The sequence below is a fragment of the Cyanistes caeruleus genome, chromosome 13 (assembly GCF_971803275.1).
Source record: "Cyanistes caeruleus chromosome 13, bCyaCae1.hap1.1, whole genome shotgun sequence".
Classification (NCBI taxonomy): Eukaryota; Metazoa; Chordata; class Aves; order Passeriformes; family Paridae; genus Cyanistes; species Cyanistes caeruleus.
The window spans coordinates 14,354,371-14,373,739 of record NC_141713.1 but is presented as its reverse complement, the minus strand read 5'-3'; the positions used below and the strand labels follow the sequence as shown (position 1 = coordinate 14,373,739).

At 39.2% G+C, this 19,369-nt stretch overlaps 1 protein-coding gene and 1 long non-coding RNA gene across 4 annotated transcripts in view; one reads left to right on the top strand and one right to left on the bottom strand.

The window, feature by feature from the left end:
- Positions 1 to 19,338, top strand: part of THSD4 (thrombospondin type 1 domain containing 4) — a 248,947-nt gene extending 229,609 nt beyond the window's left edge. For all 3 annotated transcript variants that reach the window (XM_023934118.2, XM_086848971.1, XM_023934119.2), the window contains 4 exons: positions 8,196 to 8,369; positions 10,455 to 10,634; positions 12,492 to 12,636; positions 13,467 to 19,338. In XM_023934118.2, coding sequence (XP_023789886.1) covers positions 8,196 to 8,369; positions 10,455 to 10,634; positions 12,492 to 12,636; positions 13,467 to 13,609 — 642 coding nt within the window. In that variant the 3' untranslated portion in view covers positions 13,610 to 19,338. The remainder of the gene's footprint in view (positions 1 to 8,195; positions 8,370 to 10,454; positions 10,635 to 12,491; positions 12,637 to 13,466) is intronic.
- Positions 393 to 3,587, bottom strand: LOC147650719 (uncharacterized). The gene is made up of 3 exons (XR_015275835.1): positions 3,424 to 3,587; positions 2,727 to 2,829; positions 393 to 754 (listed from the first exon to the last, which is right to left on the bottom strand). It is a non-coding gene; the product is annotated as an uncharacterized LOC147650719 (long non-coding RNA).
- Positions 19,339 to 19,369: the final 31 nt, after the last annotated feature.

The following is a 19,369-nucleotide window of genomic DNA, read 5'->3' as shown; positions in this document are numbered from 1 at the left end:
GGGAAATGGCAGTGCTTTTGTTTTTCTTTTTTTTTTTTTTTTTTCTTTTTCATATAGATCTGCTCTTTGTACAGTGGTGTTAAATCCATTCTACCCTCAAAGACATCATTTAGCCCAGCTGCCCTCACCCAGTGTGGTTCCACCACATAAAGCACAAACATTGCAGTGAAAACTCTAGCACCATTCTCCTCATTATCCTACAGTGATATTTAGTCCTCTGCAGAATTAAAAGCAGCTTTTGAGCTGAAGGTTATAACTGTAGAATGTTATTATGCTTATTTATATGTGTTAAATGAGATGTAGAAGTGAAGCAGGTAATGTGGAAAATGTTGGAGTTTTTTTTCTTACCACAAAGTTTTTAGGGCCAGAGAGTAAAGAATGGATTTTGTTACCTTCCCAGTTTATATAAGTGTACAGATTAATTTCTTCCAAATGCTTGCTACTGTAGTTGGCATTATTCACCATCACTTCTGCCAGGAATGGGTTTGGAGTTTGATTCACATAAAGGATGTAAGAAACAGCTTATTTCAGGAAAAATAGATTTGAGGTGGAACATGCAGGATCTCCTAAGATTCACACATACCTCATAACTCAGATGTTGAGCTGCTCAGGGGCAGTGATTCCAGTTGCAGGCAGTGAAATACAGCAACAGTGAGCAGCTTTGCAAAGCAGGCCATTGGCCATTAACTGTCTTATTGTGCCCTGAAAGGGCTGCCTCTTAGGAGCAGAAATTTCTGTGTAGAGGAGTGTGTTTCTGTTGAAAGACAAGAAAAGAATTCTGTCATGGTCATTCCCAGGTGTATGGGCTTTGCATGTGTCATTTCTCCAAACAATTCCTTAAAAAGGACTTTAAGCCAAGCCACACTTCAGCAGTAACCATAGATCAGCGATGGTCAGCCACAAATGGTTCAGCTAAGCAGCCAAAAGTTCAAATGCTTAAAAAAGCTTGTTCAAACCTCTTGAGTCTGCAAAACTGTGGTGGAAATCTCACAAGAACAGACCTTCTTTGTGAGATTTATTACATGCCTACTTCAAGTCCCAGCTGGAAATACCACAGAACAGTCTTTCCCATTGTATTTTGACATTTCAGCCGTGCCTAGAAGTAAGAGGTAAAAGAACTTATCATAACTTTTGGAACTTTGAAATGGTTGAGTTCAAACTTAGTTACAGCTGGAAGAGAAGGCCTTTTCTGAACCCACTTTGCAAACACTTCATGTGTACAGTTGCACATGCAGCAAGTAGAGATTTCCAGAAGCCTGTCAGAGACTGGTTAGGCACGTACTTCCTCTTTCAGCAAGGGATAGATCAAACTTCCCTGTCTGGATTGATGGGATGCATGGGCCACTACAATATAGCCTTGGTTAACTTGCAAAACATCAAGGAGAAAACAGAGCAACATAAAAATTACAGTTGTCTTTGCTGGCAGCAGGTGTTCAATTTCAGGATTTGATAACTGTGGTACATATTTGTGCAGAATTTGACATGGGTATTCTTGACATGGTATTTTAAGAAAAAAAAATGGTCTAATTCGGGAATGGTGAAAAGATATTGTGTTTTCTTACTTTACTGAGACCATGCAAAGTTTTAATTGATGCAGAAATCACACTAGTTACCTATATTATCATTAATAGTTTATGTGGTTCTGAACTAGATGATTATATCATTACTTTTCCCTAAATGTGACTTCAGCAATATTACATATGTGCAGTTAAAAAGTCTGTAGAGCACATATGAATTTGTGTGTAGGAGTTGTGTTTCCTTCCCAGGGTGGGCTGTATGTTACTTTACTCTGTAAGTAACATTTCTTGCTGTGTTCTCCAGTCTTGTTTTCCCACAATGTATTTATGTATTTCATGGGCTACCTATTTTGCCCCATGGCATTGACCTCCTTGATGTTGCTTTCTACACACAACAAATTTTTATATATGTAATTTAAAACCCCTTCATGTTCTGAAGACAATTCAGTTTATGATTTGTGGTATTTTGATAAACAGGTGTTAAGAGCCCATTAAGAGTGTGTTACACAAACACTTTTACCTGCAGAGCTTATGAGGTGTGTGGCCACCATGTGTGCTCTGGAAAGGAGGGAGAGAAAGAATTCATTCTTGGGAAACTTGGGAAACTTCTTTTCTGAAAAGTACATACTCTTGTTCCTTGTATTGGAAGTAGTTCTAAACACCATCTATTGATATCCACCAGGCTTAATCTTGAGAGAAGCAGAAATTTTTACCCATTTCAATGGAAAAGATTACAGGTTAAAAGTCTGCAGTAGCAAAGTGGGACTGATTGGTGTTATTTTGTCTGTGCCTGTCTTTGCATTTATTGCTCTATCTTGAGCATAAATAAGACAATTAACTTCAGTTTCATGGCTTTGACTTCTATATGATCTTTAACCTCTTTTGCCTATAGAGAGTCTGGACAAACTTTTGTGATATTTTTATGTGCATTAGTAGAAGGATTGCTTCCTGTCTCATAATTCTCTAAAGATGTCATACTGCATTAAAGCAGCAGAGTTCCACCAAACAGCATCCATTAATCAGGAGAGTAAATCTGGTGAACCTTACTGAACTTAGCAGCAAAATGGGATTGATGGGAGCAGATGAGAATCTTGCAAACATTTCACATGACTGATTTTTTGACAGCTCTAATTGCTGGAAAGTTTATTTCTCCTATGGGTCAGGAGCGGGAAACTGCATTCTCCTGATTTACAGCAATGAGAGACTCACCAATGTTTCCTTCCAGCTAACTGGAGCATTCCCCTCTTGCATTTTTGTTTATTCTTCATTGCCATCTCCTCTGTTCATTTGTTTCTCATTTTATGTTTAGAGCCTACTTAGAAAAGAAGCCAAAATAGAAACAATTCTTAGATGTTAATGAGATTCTGCGGCCAAAATAAAATCTTGGGAAGAAAGAAAAAATGCTGCACATCAGGGAACATAATCAAAACAAACCAAACACATGCTCTGGATTTCACTCTTCGTTAAAAAGAGTAACAGCAATGCTTCTGTAATAATTTTCTGCAAGAGAACTGTAGTAAAAGGACAACTTCATAAAAATCAATGCATTATTCCTTTCAATTATGACCATTGCCTAAAAGGTTCAAGTGGGTTTGTTGACCAGTCAAATGTGGAAACAACAATGAATATTGTAGCTTACATTCGTCTTTCACTGCTTTTTATTTAAATCTGGATACTTTACTTAAAATCTCCTGAATCTTGGGGGAAAAAAGAAAAATCACCATTTACCTTGTGCAAGAGTTCATTATTTTTTATTATCACTGTTTATTTGTTTTAGTATAAAATGGAAACGAAAAAAAAAATACCCTTTTTCATTGATTTAATGTGGGATTCATATGGAAATAGAAGGTTTGCATTCTTTATGTATAAATATGTAACTCACTTCATAATTTGCAATAAAACATACCGCGGGAGGGTTTGATAGAAGGGTGGCCAAGGTCTACAGAGGTTGGTGTGTCCTTCTCTAGACCTGGCCTTGCTTTGCCCCAGCTGAGCCCCTAAAGCCTGCCTGGCTTTAGCTGAGCCCCAGCGCTGCAGGAAGGGACGGGCAGGGCCCGAGCAGGCTCCGGGCTCAGGCAGGGTCCCAGGGAGGGACGGGCAGGCTCCGGGCTCAGGCGGGATCCCAGGGAGGGACGGGCAGGGCCCGAGCAGGCTCCGGGCTCAGGCAGGATCCCAGGGAGGGACGGGCAGGGCCCGAGCAGGCTCCGGGCTCAGGCGGGATCCCAGGGAGGGACGGGCAGGGCCCGAGCAGGCTCCGGGCTCAGGCGGGATCCCAGGGAGGGCCCGAGCAGGCTCCGGGCTCAGGCGGGATCCCAGGCAGGGCCCGAGCAGGCTCCGGGCTCAGGCAGGGTCCCAGGGAGGGCCCGAGCAGGCTCCGGGCTCAGGCAGGATCCCAGGGAGGGCCGGGCAGGCTCCGGGCTCAGGCGGGATCCCAGGGAGGGGCAGGCAGTGCCCGAGCAGGCTCCAGGATCCCAGGCAGGGAGGGACAGGCAAGGCAAGCTCGGAGGGGCTGCAGGGACAGAGCCCAGAACCGGGCACGGCCCCGAGGCAGGGCCAGGGTCGGGCCTGAGGAGCGAGTCCAAGGGGAAGGGATGAGGGAAATGCAGGAAAAAGGCTGTTCTCTGAGGAAGCCGGCACAAGGACTGATGGAGCAGGGCCGAGGTTAAAGGGAGAGCTGGGCCGTGAGCAGGGTGTGCCCGGGGCCAGGTGAGGCTGGGCAGGGCCCGTTCAATGTGCTGCGGCACTCCGGCCCTGGGCAGCGCTGGCAGCTCCCCGGGTGCGGGGCCATGCTGACAGCCGGAGCACAGGGGAGCCTCTTCCCTTCTTCCCTGCTGCCAGCCACTCCAGAGGACATTGCTGCTGTGCCCTTGGAAGGATGCCCTGCAACTGCTGGACTGATCCAGCACCCGCTCTATGCATAGGTGCACTCGAAAGGGAAATAATTTAAATCTAGCTACCATAAAATGTTTTGACAGTGCAAAAAGACATTTCTTCCTACACTTCCTTTTTTTCTTTTTTTCCTTTTTTAAGAAATCAAGGCAGCTCTCAGTGGGTTTATGTCCATTGAAAATCTGCCCCAGTCTTGGAGCTGTATTTGTGATCTTCTGAAATACAATTCAGAGTGTATTATTGGGGGGAAAAAAAGGTTACATAATCTGTCTAAAGTCCCTTCTGAAATGGATTTTCTCAGAGTAGATCAAATAATGCTGAGGAATTTTATAAATGTATTTGAAACAGATTTTTTTTAAAAAAACTTTTTGATTTATTTTTTTGCAGTAATATCAGCAGCATGATAAGACTGATAAAAGTCTTTACTATCTTGTAGGAAATAATTAAGGTGGTGAAGGTTAGAAGTGTGGTAGACAGAACTCCTGCACAAATGGGGGTGTTTTACTCAATTGGTTGCTATTTAAAAATTTAATTAGGGCTAGCAGTGATGCTGAGACCCATGTGAAAGCTCTGGAGGCCAAAGAGAATTCCTGCTGCCACTTTCCTGTGGTCTGCTGCCCCATTTGAGGGTAATGAGTAGGGCTGGCACATGAGTGAAGGGGAACTGGCACAGCTAAAGGGGATTTTTTTTTGCTCTGCTCTTGTCTTTCAGCTGTGACAAAAATTCAGACTTCCACTTACGGTTTTCCAAGTTTGCAGGAACTTGCCTTATTTTCCTGGACTGCTGCTCGGTTGTTTTCCAACAGCTATCAGAGCCCTGAATGAGGGGTTTTATTTTTAGTTTTTAATGGGTATGGAAAGCTTCTGAAATTGAACTCATGAGGGAAGGACCTCAGGAAGAGGAAAAATGGCAGACTCCTTAAAACACAGACGGAGGTTTCTGAGGAATTTGTGCCAATTAAAACAAGACTGTGAAACAAAATATCTTTAATAATAGGACCAGAATAAAGTTGCAGCTTGTAAAAGTTCCTCATGTTTCACAATGTTAGGTTATGGCAGTTACTGTGTATTAATGCACCAAATTGAAAGACGTGGGCGTGTCAATTATGAAAACCAAGGGGAGAGGATTCATTATCCAACTCTCTACTCCCTGCCTTGGACTTTAGAAATCCATGTTTTTCACAGAGAAGACTTTTGCTGAAAAGGAGATAAAAACATGAAAAACCAAATACATAATGCGAAACATTCAGGTTTAAGTTTGCTTTGTAAGTCCTTAGAGGGTAGTTAATCTGTAGCAAAATCTTGCAGCGGAGAGTGGAACAACCCTATACCTTCCCATTTGGTATTTCCTCTGTTATTTGATATGCAAGCCTAGTTCATAACATAATCATTTAAAACATACGACAGGGGAGATTTTCTGGATGACTTTACAGACTAAATTTGTTCCCACCTCTGGTTTGCAAAGCAGAAAAGCAAACTAGACTGTCAAATGAAAATTAGTTAGCAATAAGAAAAGTATTTGCAGAGTATATGCATAAGTTCTCTCTGCTTAATGTAATTGAACACACTTGGAATGGGAACAGCCACAGAATTGATTTCCGCACAGTAGGTTTGAGTGGGAGCCATGGTGTGGGGCTCAGCTCACCTGGGAGTGGCCTGTCTCAAATGGGTGTAGTTTAGTTGTAGTTTATATGAACAGGAAAATGTTCACCACTAGCACAATTTGATATGAACATTATTCTTGTATTTTCAAGATTTTACCACTTTACCTTGAAAAGGTCTCTTTAGCCATGAAATTGGTTTGCTGAGGACGTAAATCTATTTTACATATGTGCTTGAAGGTGGAAAATTTTTTTGTGTACCACCCACAGAAAAGGTTAATTATGTTACTTCTAAGCATCATTTAAAGAGATGCTTAATTACTTGATCTTGCAGATGGAGGAAGAAACCTGAATTTCTAGTTTTTCAAAAATTGTACTTTGTTAGAAAAATTGCTTCTAAAGAGTCAAATCACTTCTTTAGTTTTCTAGGTATTCCTTTTCAGTAAAGCTTTGTTATTCTATTTGAACATCTTGTGAAAGAAAACAACTTGCTGATAGGAAAAGTGGTTTTCTATTCTGTATCTGTGAAGTAAGTGTAACATGACTACATGTTTCACACAAGTAACCAGTGTTCCTCCCTGCAAGTGAGTAAAGAGCACTTTGCAACCAATCGCATTTTCAGTCACTGCTCTCTCTCAAGAAGATGAGTGACTGTATTGATGGTCTTGTTGTTAACAGTGGTGTTGTCATGGCATCTGCTGTTTTGCACTTGAACTATTGGAAGTGAACCCTGACACTGTTACCAATGGCAGCTAAACCAAGTTAATGGTCAATTTTGTGTCTCATTACAAGTTTTATGCCTCATTCTTAGTCAATACAATTTAAAAAATGTTCTAATGTAGTTATATTCAGTCACAAGGAATGTGGTGTTCATTGTGGAAGCCATACACAGTTTCTCCTAATTACATTCTATGTTAAAAATAAAATCTAAAATAGCAATCACACACATCTTTTTCTCTCATATAGTACATATTTATTTGTGGATTCCTTTACATGTGTAATATATTTACTTTGTTTAAATTCCATTATATACATATCTTTCAGTGAGCTGCACATAGGTTTTTCTTTCATGCTAATGGTTTAGACACAGAATGCCTAATGCATTTTAACAGAAAACAAAAGGGAAGATCAAGAAATAATTAAGCAACAAAGGAAAACTCAAACATGGGACTTTATTTCCTTTGCGTGTTTCTGTTTTTTAAATGTCAGTAGTTTGAGGCTGCTTAGGACAGTGAAATACCAGAGACTTTTCTTGCTTCAGTAGACGAAAGAGCAAACTCTAAGGGCATAAATGGAATTTATGCTGTGATTTGTGAATGACATGCATACTGTTTCTGAATAGGTGACATAAGAATCTGCATATCACTATTTAGTAAGAGCTTTCAGAATTTAGCAGTGTAACTTTGAGAATGGTGAACATTAGTTACTGGAAAGTCATATCCAGTAGGCATATCCAAAAGGCAACATTGAGTGGACATAAGCTTCCATGGCCACCTCTTCTAAAACTAATTCAAAACTTATAGTTGAAACAGGCTGGGCAATAACTCATAGTTACAGTAGTTACAGTTATTTACTGGGGATTTACCTGAATCTTTCAAAATGACCTGTCAAAAGAAATTCTTTTTTTCTACTTTACTGAGCTGTCAGACTCTGTCAGTTTGATATATGGAAAAGTTCCAGGATGTGCTGTGCAGTCACTTTACTCCCAGTGCCACAGCCCTCAGAGTTTTCCTAATCTTGTCCTTTCAGCCAGTGTAAGATCCACCTGGCTGAGCTTGAATGCTTGGAGAAACTTGGAGAGCAAAACAAAGGCTGAAATAGGACTGCTGTCTGAAAAGCCTTTTATTGAAATTACCCATTCTCAGAGCTATTAATTAGCGTGAAAAAAGATTAATAAAAAGAAAACTGGAAGAATTTATGGACAGGAAGAAGAAAGGAAAAGTAAGAAAGCTGACAAAATCCTGTAAACCACGAGATTTCTTTCTTAGCTAATCCTTTCATTTTTGACTGTAAAGACAGGAGCTACTTGTAGTGTTTTCAGAAATAGGAAACTTTAAGACAATTTGCTACAGCTGAATGACAAGTAAAAATAATTGTCTTTGTGTAAATGAACTAACATCCATGACTATCACTTGTCAGTGCAGTTTGGAGGGCTCACAGGTGACCGTGTTGTGTCTCTTGCTCGCAGTGCTCCGCAGAGTGCGGGGACGGGATCCGCACGCGCTCCGTGGTTTGCATGACCAACCACGTCAGCAGTTTGCCTCTGGAAGGCTGTGGCAACAACAGACCCTCGGAAACAACTCCCTGTAATAACGGGCCCTGTGCTGGGAAGGTGGAGTGGTTTGCTGGGGGCTGGACACAGGTAAGCCAAGCACCAAATCTAACATATCTGTTCCTTTTCTACTGGTATTTTTCTTTTAAACTTATATTTTGATGCAATAAAGATGTGTGCTATACAGTATTTCTTCATCTGTCTGGAGTATTTTGGTATTTTTTCCTGTATTTTACTTGTGTTGATGTTCAGTACTTTTCAGCCTCTGCTGGGTTTTTTTTTTACTTTGATGGAAAAAAAGAGATTTTGTTCTTCTCCTATTTTCATTTTTTACTTTTCACCTACTGACCCAGTGTATTTATGAAATGGATGCTGACAGAATGCTGCTCAGCATGTTCAGGTAAACACTAAAGCAATGGATTTGCAATTCTTAAAGTAGATCTTTTGTGATCATGCATAAATGCAGAGGATACATACCTGTATGTATGTATGTATATGAAATTTCCAGAAGATAAAGACGGCAAAAAGCAATGGCTAAATCCAGAAGTTACCTTTGGTATTGTTGTACTGAAAGTCATTACTATAGGCAGAAGAACAAATTTTGGTTAATGGCCTCTATACTCTTTCCTCAAAGTAAATTCTTCCCATCATCCACATCTAATAGCCCTTCTTGTTCCAAATGAACATTTCTGCTGTCAGGCACAAAGGCATTTCAGAAGCTGTTAACCGATGCCCAGGTATTTATGTCCCTTTGTGTAGGCTCTGGCATAGCCTGGAGAGTCTTTGGGTCTGCTGGTGCCAGCACTTGGTGGAGCTGTGCTGTTAACTCATTGCACTGCAGATCCCACAGTCCTTCCAGGAGATAGGGAGCTGGAAATTAAACTGGTACAGCTGAGGTGGAGATTACAGGGCTACTACTACTATGCTAATGCTTTCAAAGTGTAAGTAATAATTACTGTGTATAAGGATACATAGAACAATAATAACAAATTCAGATTTAAAAAGCTTTCTAGTAACAGTTCTAATAACAGATGAAATCCAGGCCCTGTTACTCAGATGGCTCCAGATGATGAATAGGAATTCTGTACCCATTTTTGCTGGAGAGGTGTTCAGTCAGAAGATTTGACTGTTCTTGTAATTCACCTTCTTTCTTTGCATGGAATTGAAGTGTTTGATGCACACAAGGATACAGTCTTTACTTACCTGAAAGCTGTGTCTGACAACATCAATTCCACTGGCCAAGTCCTGGCTGGTCTATCTGGCTTTTAATAGAAAAATGAGAGCAGTCAGTAGGGCAGAGCAGGAGGGAGCACTGGCCTTCCTCTGCCAGAGCTAAGGTGGGGTGTTCTGATGGTGCCTTTAGGAGGAAACATTAAAAGAAATCTTTTTTGTTAAAGAACATACAGTTACTGTACTTCCTGTGGAACTTAGATGGGTGCATTTATCTTAAAGTTATTCAGCTAAAGAGTTTAGTGGGAATCTGGTAAAGGGATTGTAAATTCTACAAAAAATATAAAGGAAATCCCAAGCATGAAGAACATTTCATTGGTTTAGGCTGGAAAAAGCCTTCTGAAAATCATAGTCCTTTATGCAGCATAAAAACCAATATGCTGCTGTAATCATCTTCTAAAAACCTTTTTACAAGTGCCAGAAACAGTATTGTGTGTGTACTTAACCTTTAAATGGGCAGTAGGAATCCAAGTGAGTCAAATTCGCTTTTCAGAGCTGGAACCAACACTACATCACATAGATACTCGCAAACATGAAAATAACACCCTGCCAGATCAAGGCATTTTATGAAAACAGCACAGAATGTGAGGCTTTGTAAAGCTGCAAACCTGTGCTCTAACCTTATAACCCTCTGAAGTTCAGTGCAGCATATACGATCCTGCTTCAGCAAGAAACAGTAACTCTGTTTATGGAGAAAGTGAGTTGTACTTCTCTTTCAATTAGAAAAATAAATAACAGTTTCTTTTTGTAGCTACAGGTAAAACTACACTTTGAGATTTTTCCAGAAGTACACTTAGAGTTGTATGTCTTCTTCATGAAGATAATTAGAAATATGTTTTGAGTCTGTGGTACCCTGTGATGTGGAGAAACATTATTTTATAAACAAGTCATAGGACAGGAGAAGAATAACAGATTTTCCCACTTTTTTTTTCTTCTCTGATACAGTGCTCTACTGAATGTGGTAGTGGAACTCAGCAGAGAGAAGTAATTTGTGTTAGGAAAACTGAAGGTAATTTTGATGTTTTGAACCCCTATGAATGTTCATATTTGGAAAAACCTCCCAGCCAGCAATCCTGCTACCTCAAACCATGTGGATCTAAGTGGTTTCATACAGAATGGAGCACAGTAAGTCTATCATGTTTTCCTGTTTATACTGAAAGAGAACAGCATTTACATACAACCACCCATCATTAAATTGATTTAATTTTGCACAGGAATGATAATAAAAAGAAAGCATACTCTGCCTGGTGAAACACAGAAAATTCAGGAAGTATCTTGACCAGAAAGAGACACTGCACAGTTGTCTATCATTGATGTCTTCTTGATAGAATCTTCCTGTTTTATAAAGTTGGTTTAGCCCTTAGTGAGACAGAGGGGTGCACTTAGAAGTTCCTTTCAGATCTCTAGTTTCAGTAACATTAAGGAACATTTAATAAAGAATGAAGGGTGTATTCATTTTTTAGAGTCAGTTTTATCATCATATTTACTGTAAACTCTTCACTGTAATACTTAGAACCTCACTGAGAGAAAATGTCTTGTACAACTTAATATATCTTCAGTTTCCCCTGGAAGTAGACCAGCTACATTCACCACTGTGCCACAAAAAACTTTAGTTTCATCTATGTTTCCATAATTTCCTATACTTGACATAGTTTATTGGCTTTTTATAAAAAAAAAAAAAATCAACATTTTTGTACTAAATGAAAATCAGAAAGTCCATTGTCATCTTAGAATGAGATGGCATCGTATCGACTGCAGTAACTCGGACCCTTTGTTGAGCTGCAGGTCAGATTGCCAGTGGCATTTCTGCAGTGTGGATGCAGCTCAGAATGCTTTGTGTGAAGTGTGATGTGGGCCTTGGTTCCGTTCTAAGTGCTTAAGACGCTGCAGACCTGAAGTCCTTATGGCTGGATGTGGAATATTTACATTATTCTATACAGGCATGTAACAGGAGTAATTCTAGAAGAACCCATGTTCTATTACTGTTGCACATGGCTGAGCTTTCAAATCTGGGCAAAGGTTGTACTTAAGATGAAAAAGCAATATAATATTGAGACTACTTTGGTTAGTTTTTTACAGTATATGATTTCATGATCATTTTAAGTTGTTTATGCAATGTTAGGAAAAGAACTAATTATGCCAAAAAAGTCAGAAAGAAAACATTCTTATGAGTTTTGTGCTATTAAGGTTTTAATTGTAAATGACCTAGGTTTAATTAAGTTTTTGAGCATTAGGTCAAACTGGACAGTGAGCCAAATCTCAAAGACCTCACTCAGGCAAAATCCTTGGCCAGTAGGGATTTGCTTCAGTATGGGCAGAAATGTGTAATAATTGGCTTTAAAAGTACCATAACAAGCAAGTACAAAAATCTCTCGCTTCATAAGAGACCCTGAAGGAGCACAGAAATATTGCCTTAGAAATTCAAAGAAACTTATAATGCTTAGTAAAATCACTGTGCTGAAAGAAGTGAAAAATAATTGAGTACTAGGAAAAAAAGGTACTAAAATTATTCCTGTTTATATATAAACGGCAGAAGGGACAGGAGGGCAGGGCAGTCAAGTAGTAAAGTTCAGTGCAGTTAAGTTCTTAAAGCAGGAAATGTGAACACTGTGGAAAGAAAAGTGGATTTGGGAGATACATCTAAATGAGCCGAGAACAGCCAGACTAATTAAAGAAACAGTAATAAATTCAGTGAGTAATAAATTCAGAAAGGGAACTGTTCCAGCTTGATTTCAGTTGCACAGTATCCACTATGTTTATTTGTCCAGTTGTTGCTCCTTTGGTCAAAAATGTTTGGGAATCTTTAACAAAATTTTACCTTAAGGGCTTCATAGGTATTTTACTTCATAAAGTAAAAACCAGTAGGATGAAGCTGATAAAAAACTGCAGTGATACCTGGGTCTGGCATCAAGGTTCCCTTATTTACTTTCTGTAATTATATATCCCCTATGGTCTTCATGAACTTCAGCTTAATTGTTTCAGTGTTCCAAGTCGTGTGAAGGAGGATTTCGGGTTCGGGAGGTGCGATGTCTGTCGGATGACATGGCAGCCAGTACTCAGTGTGATCCACAGCTCAAACCTGAAGAGAAAGAACCATGTAATACACAGGATTGTGTTCCTGAAATAGGTAAGGCAGAGGAAACTTCTGTTTTAACTACGGAACTCCATCTAGTGGAGAAGTTATTTTAAAGTCTTGCAGAGGCTTTAATAGTGTATTTTCCTTATCGAGTTCAGAGTTTTATTTTCATACAAAATACAGCTCTTTTCTGTGCTTTAAAAGTAGGTTTCCAATAAAAATGTTTTCCTTGTAATGTGTAAGAAACTGGCTTATTTTTGAAGTTGCTGAGAAGGTGAGAGATCTGCTTCTGTGAAAATGGTACATACAGTGTGTTTTTCTGCAGCCTTCTTGCATTTTCCGAGGTTTCTCTTGGAGGAGTATTTAAAACAAAAAAAGGATCGTTATATACTCTATTTGGAAACAGTTCTATAAGAACCAACAAAATTAAACCAAGGTATTAAGTGCAATGAAGCAATTTCCTTTTGTATATAGTAAATACAGGGATGCACCTAATTTGCGTTAGAATTAGTTATTCATCTCATACAGATTTGATTTTTGTAGTAATGAGAATGGCTAGGAAGAGAAAGATGTAAGAATTTAGAGACAGTTTTAACTCTGGTTAAATGGTTTTAATGGTCTCCAACAACTTTCAGTTGAGAGTTTTTCAACATACTTTAGGTAACAACATTAAAAACCTGGGGAAATGGGGACAGCTATATTTCTTTCATGCTTTATGTGTGTTTATATTAAATCCTTATTAACTTATTTGCTTAGATAACCTGTTTTGACCTGACAATGACCGTTTAAATACAGGTTACATGGTAAAAAGAAGGGAATTGGTTCTTTGTTGCTCTAGTACTGTTTTCTTTAGTTTCTTCTCTCTTCCTTTCTCTCCACAGATGAGAACTGCAAGGATAAATACTACAACTGCAATGTGGTGGTTCAGGCCCGTCTCTGTGTGTACACCTACTACAAAACAGCCTGTTGTGCCTCCTGTACCCGTGTGGCAAACAGACAGCCAGGCTTCCTGGGGCGCAGATAACAAATCCTGCTCTGCTCAGAGCAGCAGTGGCACTCTTCACGTGGAGCTTGGGCAGCTTTGACTGCAGCAGTTGTAGCTTCTTAGAGATGGGGTTTATATTGCTGAGTGCATCAAGGCTATGGTTAAATCTCACACCCTTTCAGTTATTGTGCAGTTATCTCTTTTAAGATGTTTGTTGTAAAATCATGATTTTTTTAAAGCATTCATTTTTAATGATACTATTATTTGCACCTGCTCATCAGATAATTATTTAAGGAACGTACTGGCCTTAAGATTGTGAAATTAATGAAAACTAGAATCAATTGCAGGCAATTACTGGAGATAATTGACCAGTATGGATGCAGCTGCTCCATTATTTTCTGAGTGCTTGGTATTTTGGACTGCCTTAAGTTAGAGGACTAAATCAATGAAACGTACATGAGAAAAATTACTTCCCAAAGAACCAGACCCTTGAAAAGCATTTATCATCCGTTTCCTAGCACTCTAACATATTTTTTTTAACTACTTCAGTCCATTCATAATAAATCAGAGTCACTGTTAAGCTCCCTCAGTTGTCCTTTTAAATGATGTCCTGTCCTTAGGTAGCAAATATAAACACACTTGACTGCCAGAAGGTGCCTTTATATTTAATTCATAAACTCGTGAAGATACACTTTTATAATTTTGTATGGATTTTAAGATACATTCCCTGCCAGAGTGGCACTAGTGTCTAGCTCTTTAGCAGCTGCAGCTGTCAGTGGGACAGGTTAACCAGAAAGGTGAAGAGCCTTTACTGGTATGAAAAGTGATTGTTTCCATTGGTGAGGTCTCTTTTCTGTAGGGGACTTATTTCAGAACTGGGATCTTGCCTAAATCTTGTCTCTGCACTATTGTTTAACAACTGCCAAACCAAAGTACTTCGTTCAGACCTAGTCTGGATATGTCACCAGTTTCTGAAACAACCACCAAAGGACAGAAGCCTGTGTGCCTTACAGCAGAGTCTGTTACTCTTGGTATCAGGCAGCAGTATGAGTCGAGTAGCTGAGTATCTGTAAAAAGGGGTTCTTAGCTATTGACATTCTTCAGGTTTTGATCAGTTATTACAACATACTTGTCTTTTTCTGCTTAATGTTTCATTGCACAGATCTATTCATACCACTCCTTTTCTATTACTCAAGAATGGCTGTAGACTTAGAGCTGAATTTAAGTGGAGATTTTTCATTTCTGCAATTTCTGTACACAGCCTTGAGACTTGCTAAAAGCAGATACTATACTATGCAGTGCAGATGAGGTTTTGCATTATCTGCATGTTCTCTAGTCTTTATTTGAGAGGTCTTTCAAATGTGTAAATAAGGCTGAGGGGAAAAAATAAACACCTCTGCTTATTCAGCTGTTTATTACAGCTTGTAAATTAGGGATGCCATCTATGCATCTGTTCCTGAGGTGCCTGATGTCCGAGTAGTAAAACAGCTGTAATAATCTGTATTCAGTCACTCCCAGAGGTGTGGTTAAGGTATCCTGCCACTGATGCAGAGCCATGTTTGAGCCTCATTGTGTATCCTTTTCTTCTTACTGCTTTGGTGGAGAGGAGCACTGGGAGGTGAAGGTTGCTGGGCATGGAACCAGTCACATCAGTTTGTGTGCTGGGAGGCACAGGAAGGTGGGTTTCCTGTAGTCTAAAAGCTGCCTTGCATTGCGATTAACTTTTGAATGTTTTGATTTGGTCACTCTTGAAAAATGTATTTTGGACATGATGAACTACTGCTGTTTCATTACATGAAATGAAGAAGTGTTTCCCCTAAAAGTTGGGAGGTACTCTTTGTGACTATCAGTTGTTGTATATGAGCCAAAAATGTCATTGGCTGTTTCTGTACACTTTGACTTGGGCTTTTTCACTGTAAACAGTAGATACAAAGTTGTTAGAAACAGAAACTCTAGGAAACTATTCAAGATCATGAATCTTTCACAGTCCTCCTGTTCCTTTGTATTACAAAGATTTATCCACTAAGATAACTTACAGATTTATTATGTTCCTTAGATTCTTGACCAAAGAATTATATGGATAAAGTGCAGTGTAAACAGCTCTGGAATCCAGTACTTCTGAATACAGATTTTCATCTGTGTATCTCATTGCAGCAAATCTTGACATACATTATGTAATTTTTGCTGTTGTCTTTTTCATCCCAAGGCAGTGTTTCCTGTCAGCTAGAGGGAAATACCTGTTCCATAAAAAGGCATCCTGAAAATCCCAAGGCAAATGAGATGCAGACGGAGTCTGGTTTGCAGTCGTAGGACAAATTCTTCTTACACACACTTTGGGTGTGAGACCATTAATGACTCAGCACATAGACACATCCTCTTATTTTATGAAATCTGTTATTTTGCTCTGCAATATATGGCCATTAGCTTATTTTACAAAGAGGATCATCTTGTAGGCTCTGTTAAGCTGCCACTACCGTAAACAGTGTTTGTGACAGCTATCAAAGAATGTGTACATACACATAGCAGTATAATCCTGTATTACATGTAGTGTATACAGCTTTGTGAATTGAATGTAGTGAACTATGGTTACACAATTTGCACTTTTTTTTTGTAAGTGAAGAGACATTTCTCAGATGTAACAGATAAAACAAAAAAATAACAGGTTTACCTAATTAAATATTTAATGGTAAGGAAAGTGCCAGAGTGCTGCTGAACCTAATCATTTATCATCTCTTCTCGTGTGTCAGCATTATTAAAAGAGTTCCTGCAAAATGAACTAATGAGCCCTTTTCATCAGCACTTTGATATACTAATATTGTCTGCACAAGTGCTGTGCTAAGATTTCACCATCTCACAAAGCATGATTTTGAAATTTGCCTATAGCAAGTGTTCTGATGGAGCAGTTCCCCAACTTAGGTTGATGCCTGCAGAGGATCTGACTTTATTTTCTGTAACTCAAAGGTGGCCTTAATGAATGTAGTAGACTTAGAGCAGATATGAAACCAGTATAGCTAAAAAATTATGTGTGTTATCAATTACAAATATCAATTATGCAGACTTCTGATTTTTAATGTTTTAATTTCTTTTTCTGACATTTTAACATCAGTCAAAAACATGCAGAATAGTGGAAAAAAATGCTTCCTTGCCTTGAAGATGCCTTATGCAATCCAGGAAGACAAGAGTAAGTTAGATAATAAATTGAAAGAGTCCAGCTGTTTATGGGGTAAAATCTGCATACAACTTCCATGTCTTATACACATGCATCTGGCCAAAATCAGCTTCATCTAGAGCAGGCTCTGTGTCTCAAAGCACTTTCCATTTGGAACCAGGATTCCTGGTGCAGTTGTTTATCAACTTACCAAGGGCCTGTCAGGGTTTGCTAGCTCCTGTGCAATGTCACCTTCAAGCATATGTAGGTGGAATTCCTTGTGTACACCAAATTCACACCAAATCTGAGAGACTACATTCATGGAGTTCTCCCTTCCTCTCCCAGAAGATGTGGAAGCAGAAGCTTCTGTGGGAAGGACCCTGTGAATGTGTCTGACTTGGCCAGCAATGAGACAGTGTTTGAGTCAGTGTCTGTGACCTCCAGTCCCCAGGACTCTGAACAGGGAAGGGCTTGTCAGGAAGCAGGGGAGTGCTGGGGCATGCAGGGCAGTGCAGGGCAGTGCTGGGAGTGCAGGGCAGTGCTGGGGAGTGCAGCACAGGAGTCCTGGGTGTGCTGCACGCCTGCCAGCCCTGAAGCCCACCTGTACTGGATGGGCTCAGAATCCCTGCACAGGGAACTGCTGTCTTCTTCATTACACACATAAACTTTTCCTGCTTTTTCCCAGTACTTCAGCAAATGGAGAACTTTTTGTGTGAATAAAGCAGTCTTTAATGTTATTACTTAGATCCCAGTTTTATGGCATAGAATGCCAGTATCAGTATCAGTCATATAGTCTGTAGTCCTAGAAAGTGCCAGTTCACCAATGAGGGAGGAAGGAGAGAGGTGCTCAAACAGCCTATGGCTCATATAGGGCTCATATAGGAGGCACTGCCTCCTCTCTTTATAACATGTACCACTGTAAGTAGAAAAATGTGCCTTTAGGGCTTTGCTTTTCCCCATCCTCATCCTGACCTATCTCCCTTTTACACCAACACCAAGGCTTCTCCTCTCCTCTTAACTCACTTTCATCCTTTTGTCCATTGGATGACAGTATTCACTTTTGACAGAATTACTGAAAATCCTCAACTGGCCTTTAATTTATAAGAATCTGTGTTAGAAATAAGCCCAGCTGTTAAGACAGCTGTATTTTTGCCAGCCCTGGGTATTTGTGCATATCCATATTGGCTAGTTTTAAATGCATAGTAGTAAAGGACATACTGAATTAGTTCCTGTGCAGTGAACCTGTGGTTGCACAGCTATTGAAGTCTGTAGTGGCCCTTTATGCTCATATGTAATATCTATTGCACAGAAAGAGTTATGGTCCTCACATAGGAAAAGCTGTGTGTTTACCTGATTTTCTTGAGACTTAATGTTCTCTGACTTCTTAGGAGCTGTTCTGTGTTTTGGGCAGATAATTCATATGCATGCCTGTAATTGAAACAAAAACCATGAAATTTTGAACATGAAAGTAAACTTCATTTATTTTTAACTTACACGATGTTTGGGAGAGATTAAATTAGGCATTGTTTAGAAAACAGTAAAATAATTATTTCTACATCAGAAATGAAAAATCATCCACTAAACATTTTCAATATATTTTAAAGCAAACTTGTAATCATTATAATGTTTCACTGTGGGCAAAATTCAGCTGGGGGAAAAGGAGAAAACTCCATTTAAGAGAATTTGTAGCAGACCTCAATTTTGTTCTTTGCTTCTCAGCTTTTAGTAACCAGAAGTTCAGAGCAGTGAGAGTCCCCAGTTTACTATATCCCCATGTACTGTAATTGGATACAGTTAAGTACCATCATACCTGGAGAAGAGGGAGCTTGATTCTGATGGAATTGTCCTTTCAGCAAGAGTCATTGCTGCTTGTCCTGACCTGTTTTTCCTTGCTGTGTTTGGGTCTCTTGAGACCAGTGGCCTTGGCAGGGGTTGGGTACATACGAGCTTGTGAAGTCCCATCATAATCACTCAGGATCTACAGAGAAGATCAGGAAGGACAGGAGACAAAATAAACCCTAACTTTTTTTTTTTTTTAATATGTATAAAATTGTCTACTTGACCCTCATAATTGATTTTGGCAGAAGGATATACTTTATTATAACTTATTTTGTTGTTATTTGTAAATACAAGATGTCTATGGGAAATATGTAATTCTGAGCTGTGTCTATGGAACAAGCCACTGCACCAAAATATTTCAAATATTTAGAATAGGCAGATTTTTTTATTAAAAGGGACTTAATATGTATTTATTTGCATATACCATTCAAATTTTGTCCAGCTTTTTCATTATACTAACCCATCTTTTTAGGGAATTTTATAGCACAGGTATTACATATATATTTTTGTATATATGTCATACTGTAAATCCATAATACAATTTTCTAAACTTTCTGATTAGCCAGTTCCTTGAGTGAATTAAAGGGGGAGAGTATAGGCAAATTGCTTTCTGACTCGTTCGGGAATATATATCCGTGGCAATGTACCTGAACCAGAACTGTACAGCATCGTTTTCATATTGTATACATTTTCTCTTTGATGAAAAAATGTTAACTATTTTTGTTTATGACTAATTTATTTTTTATTATTGTGAAAAATAAAGTAACTCGAGATGAATTTATGTGACTTGTTTGGGGTTTTTTTCGGTTGAT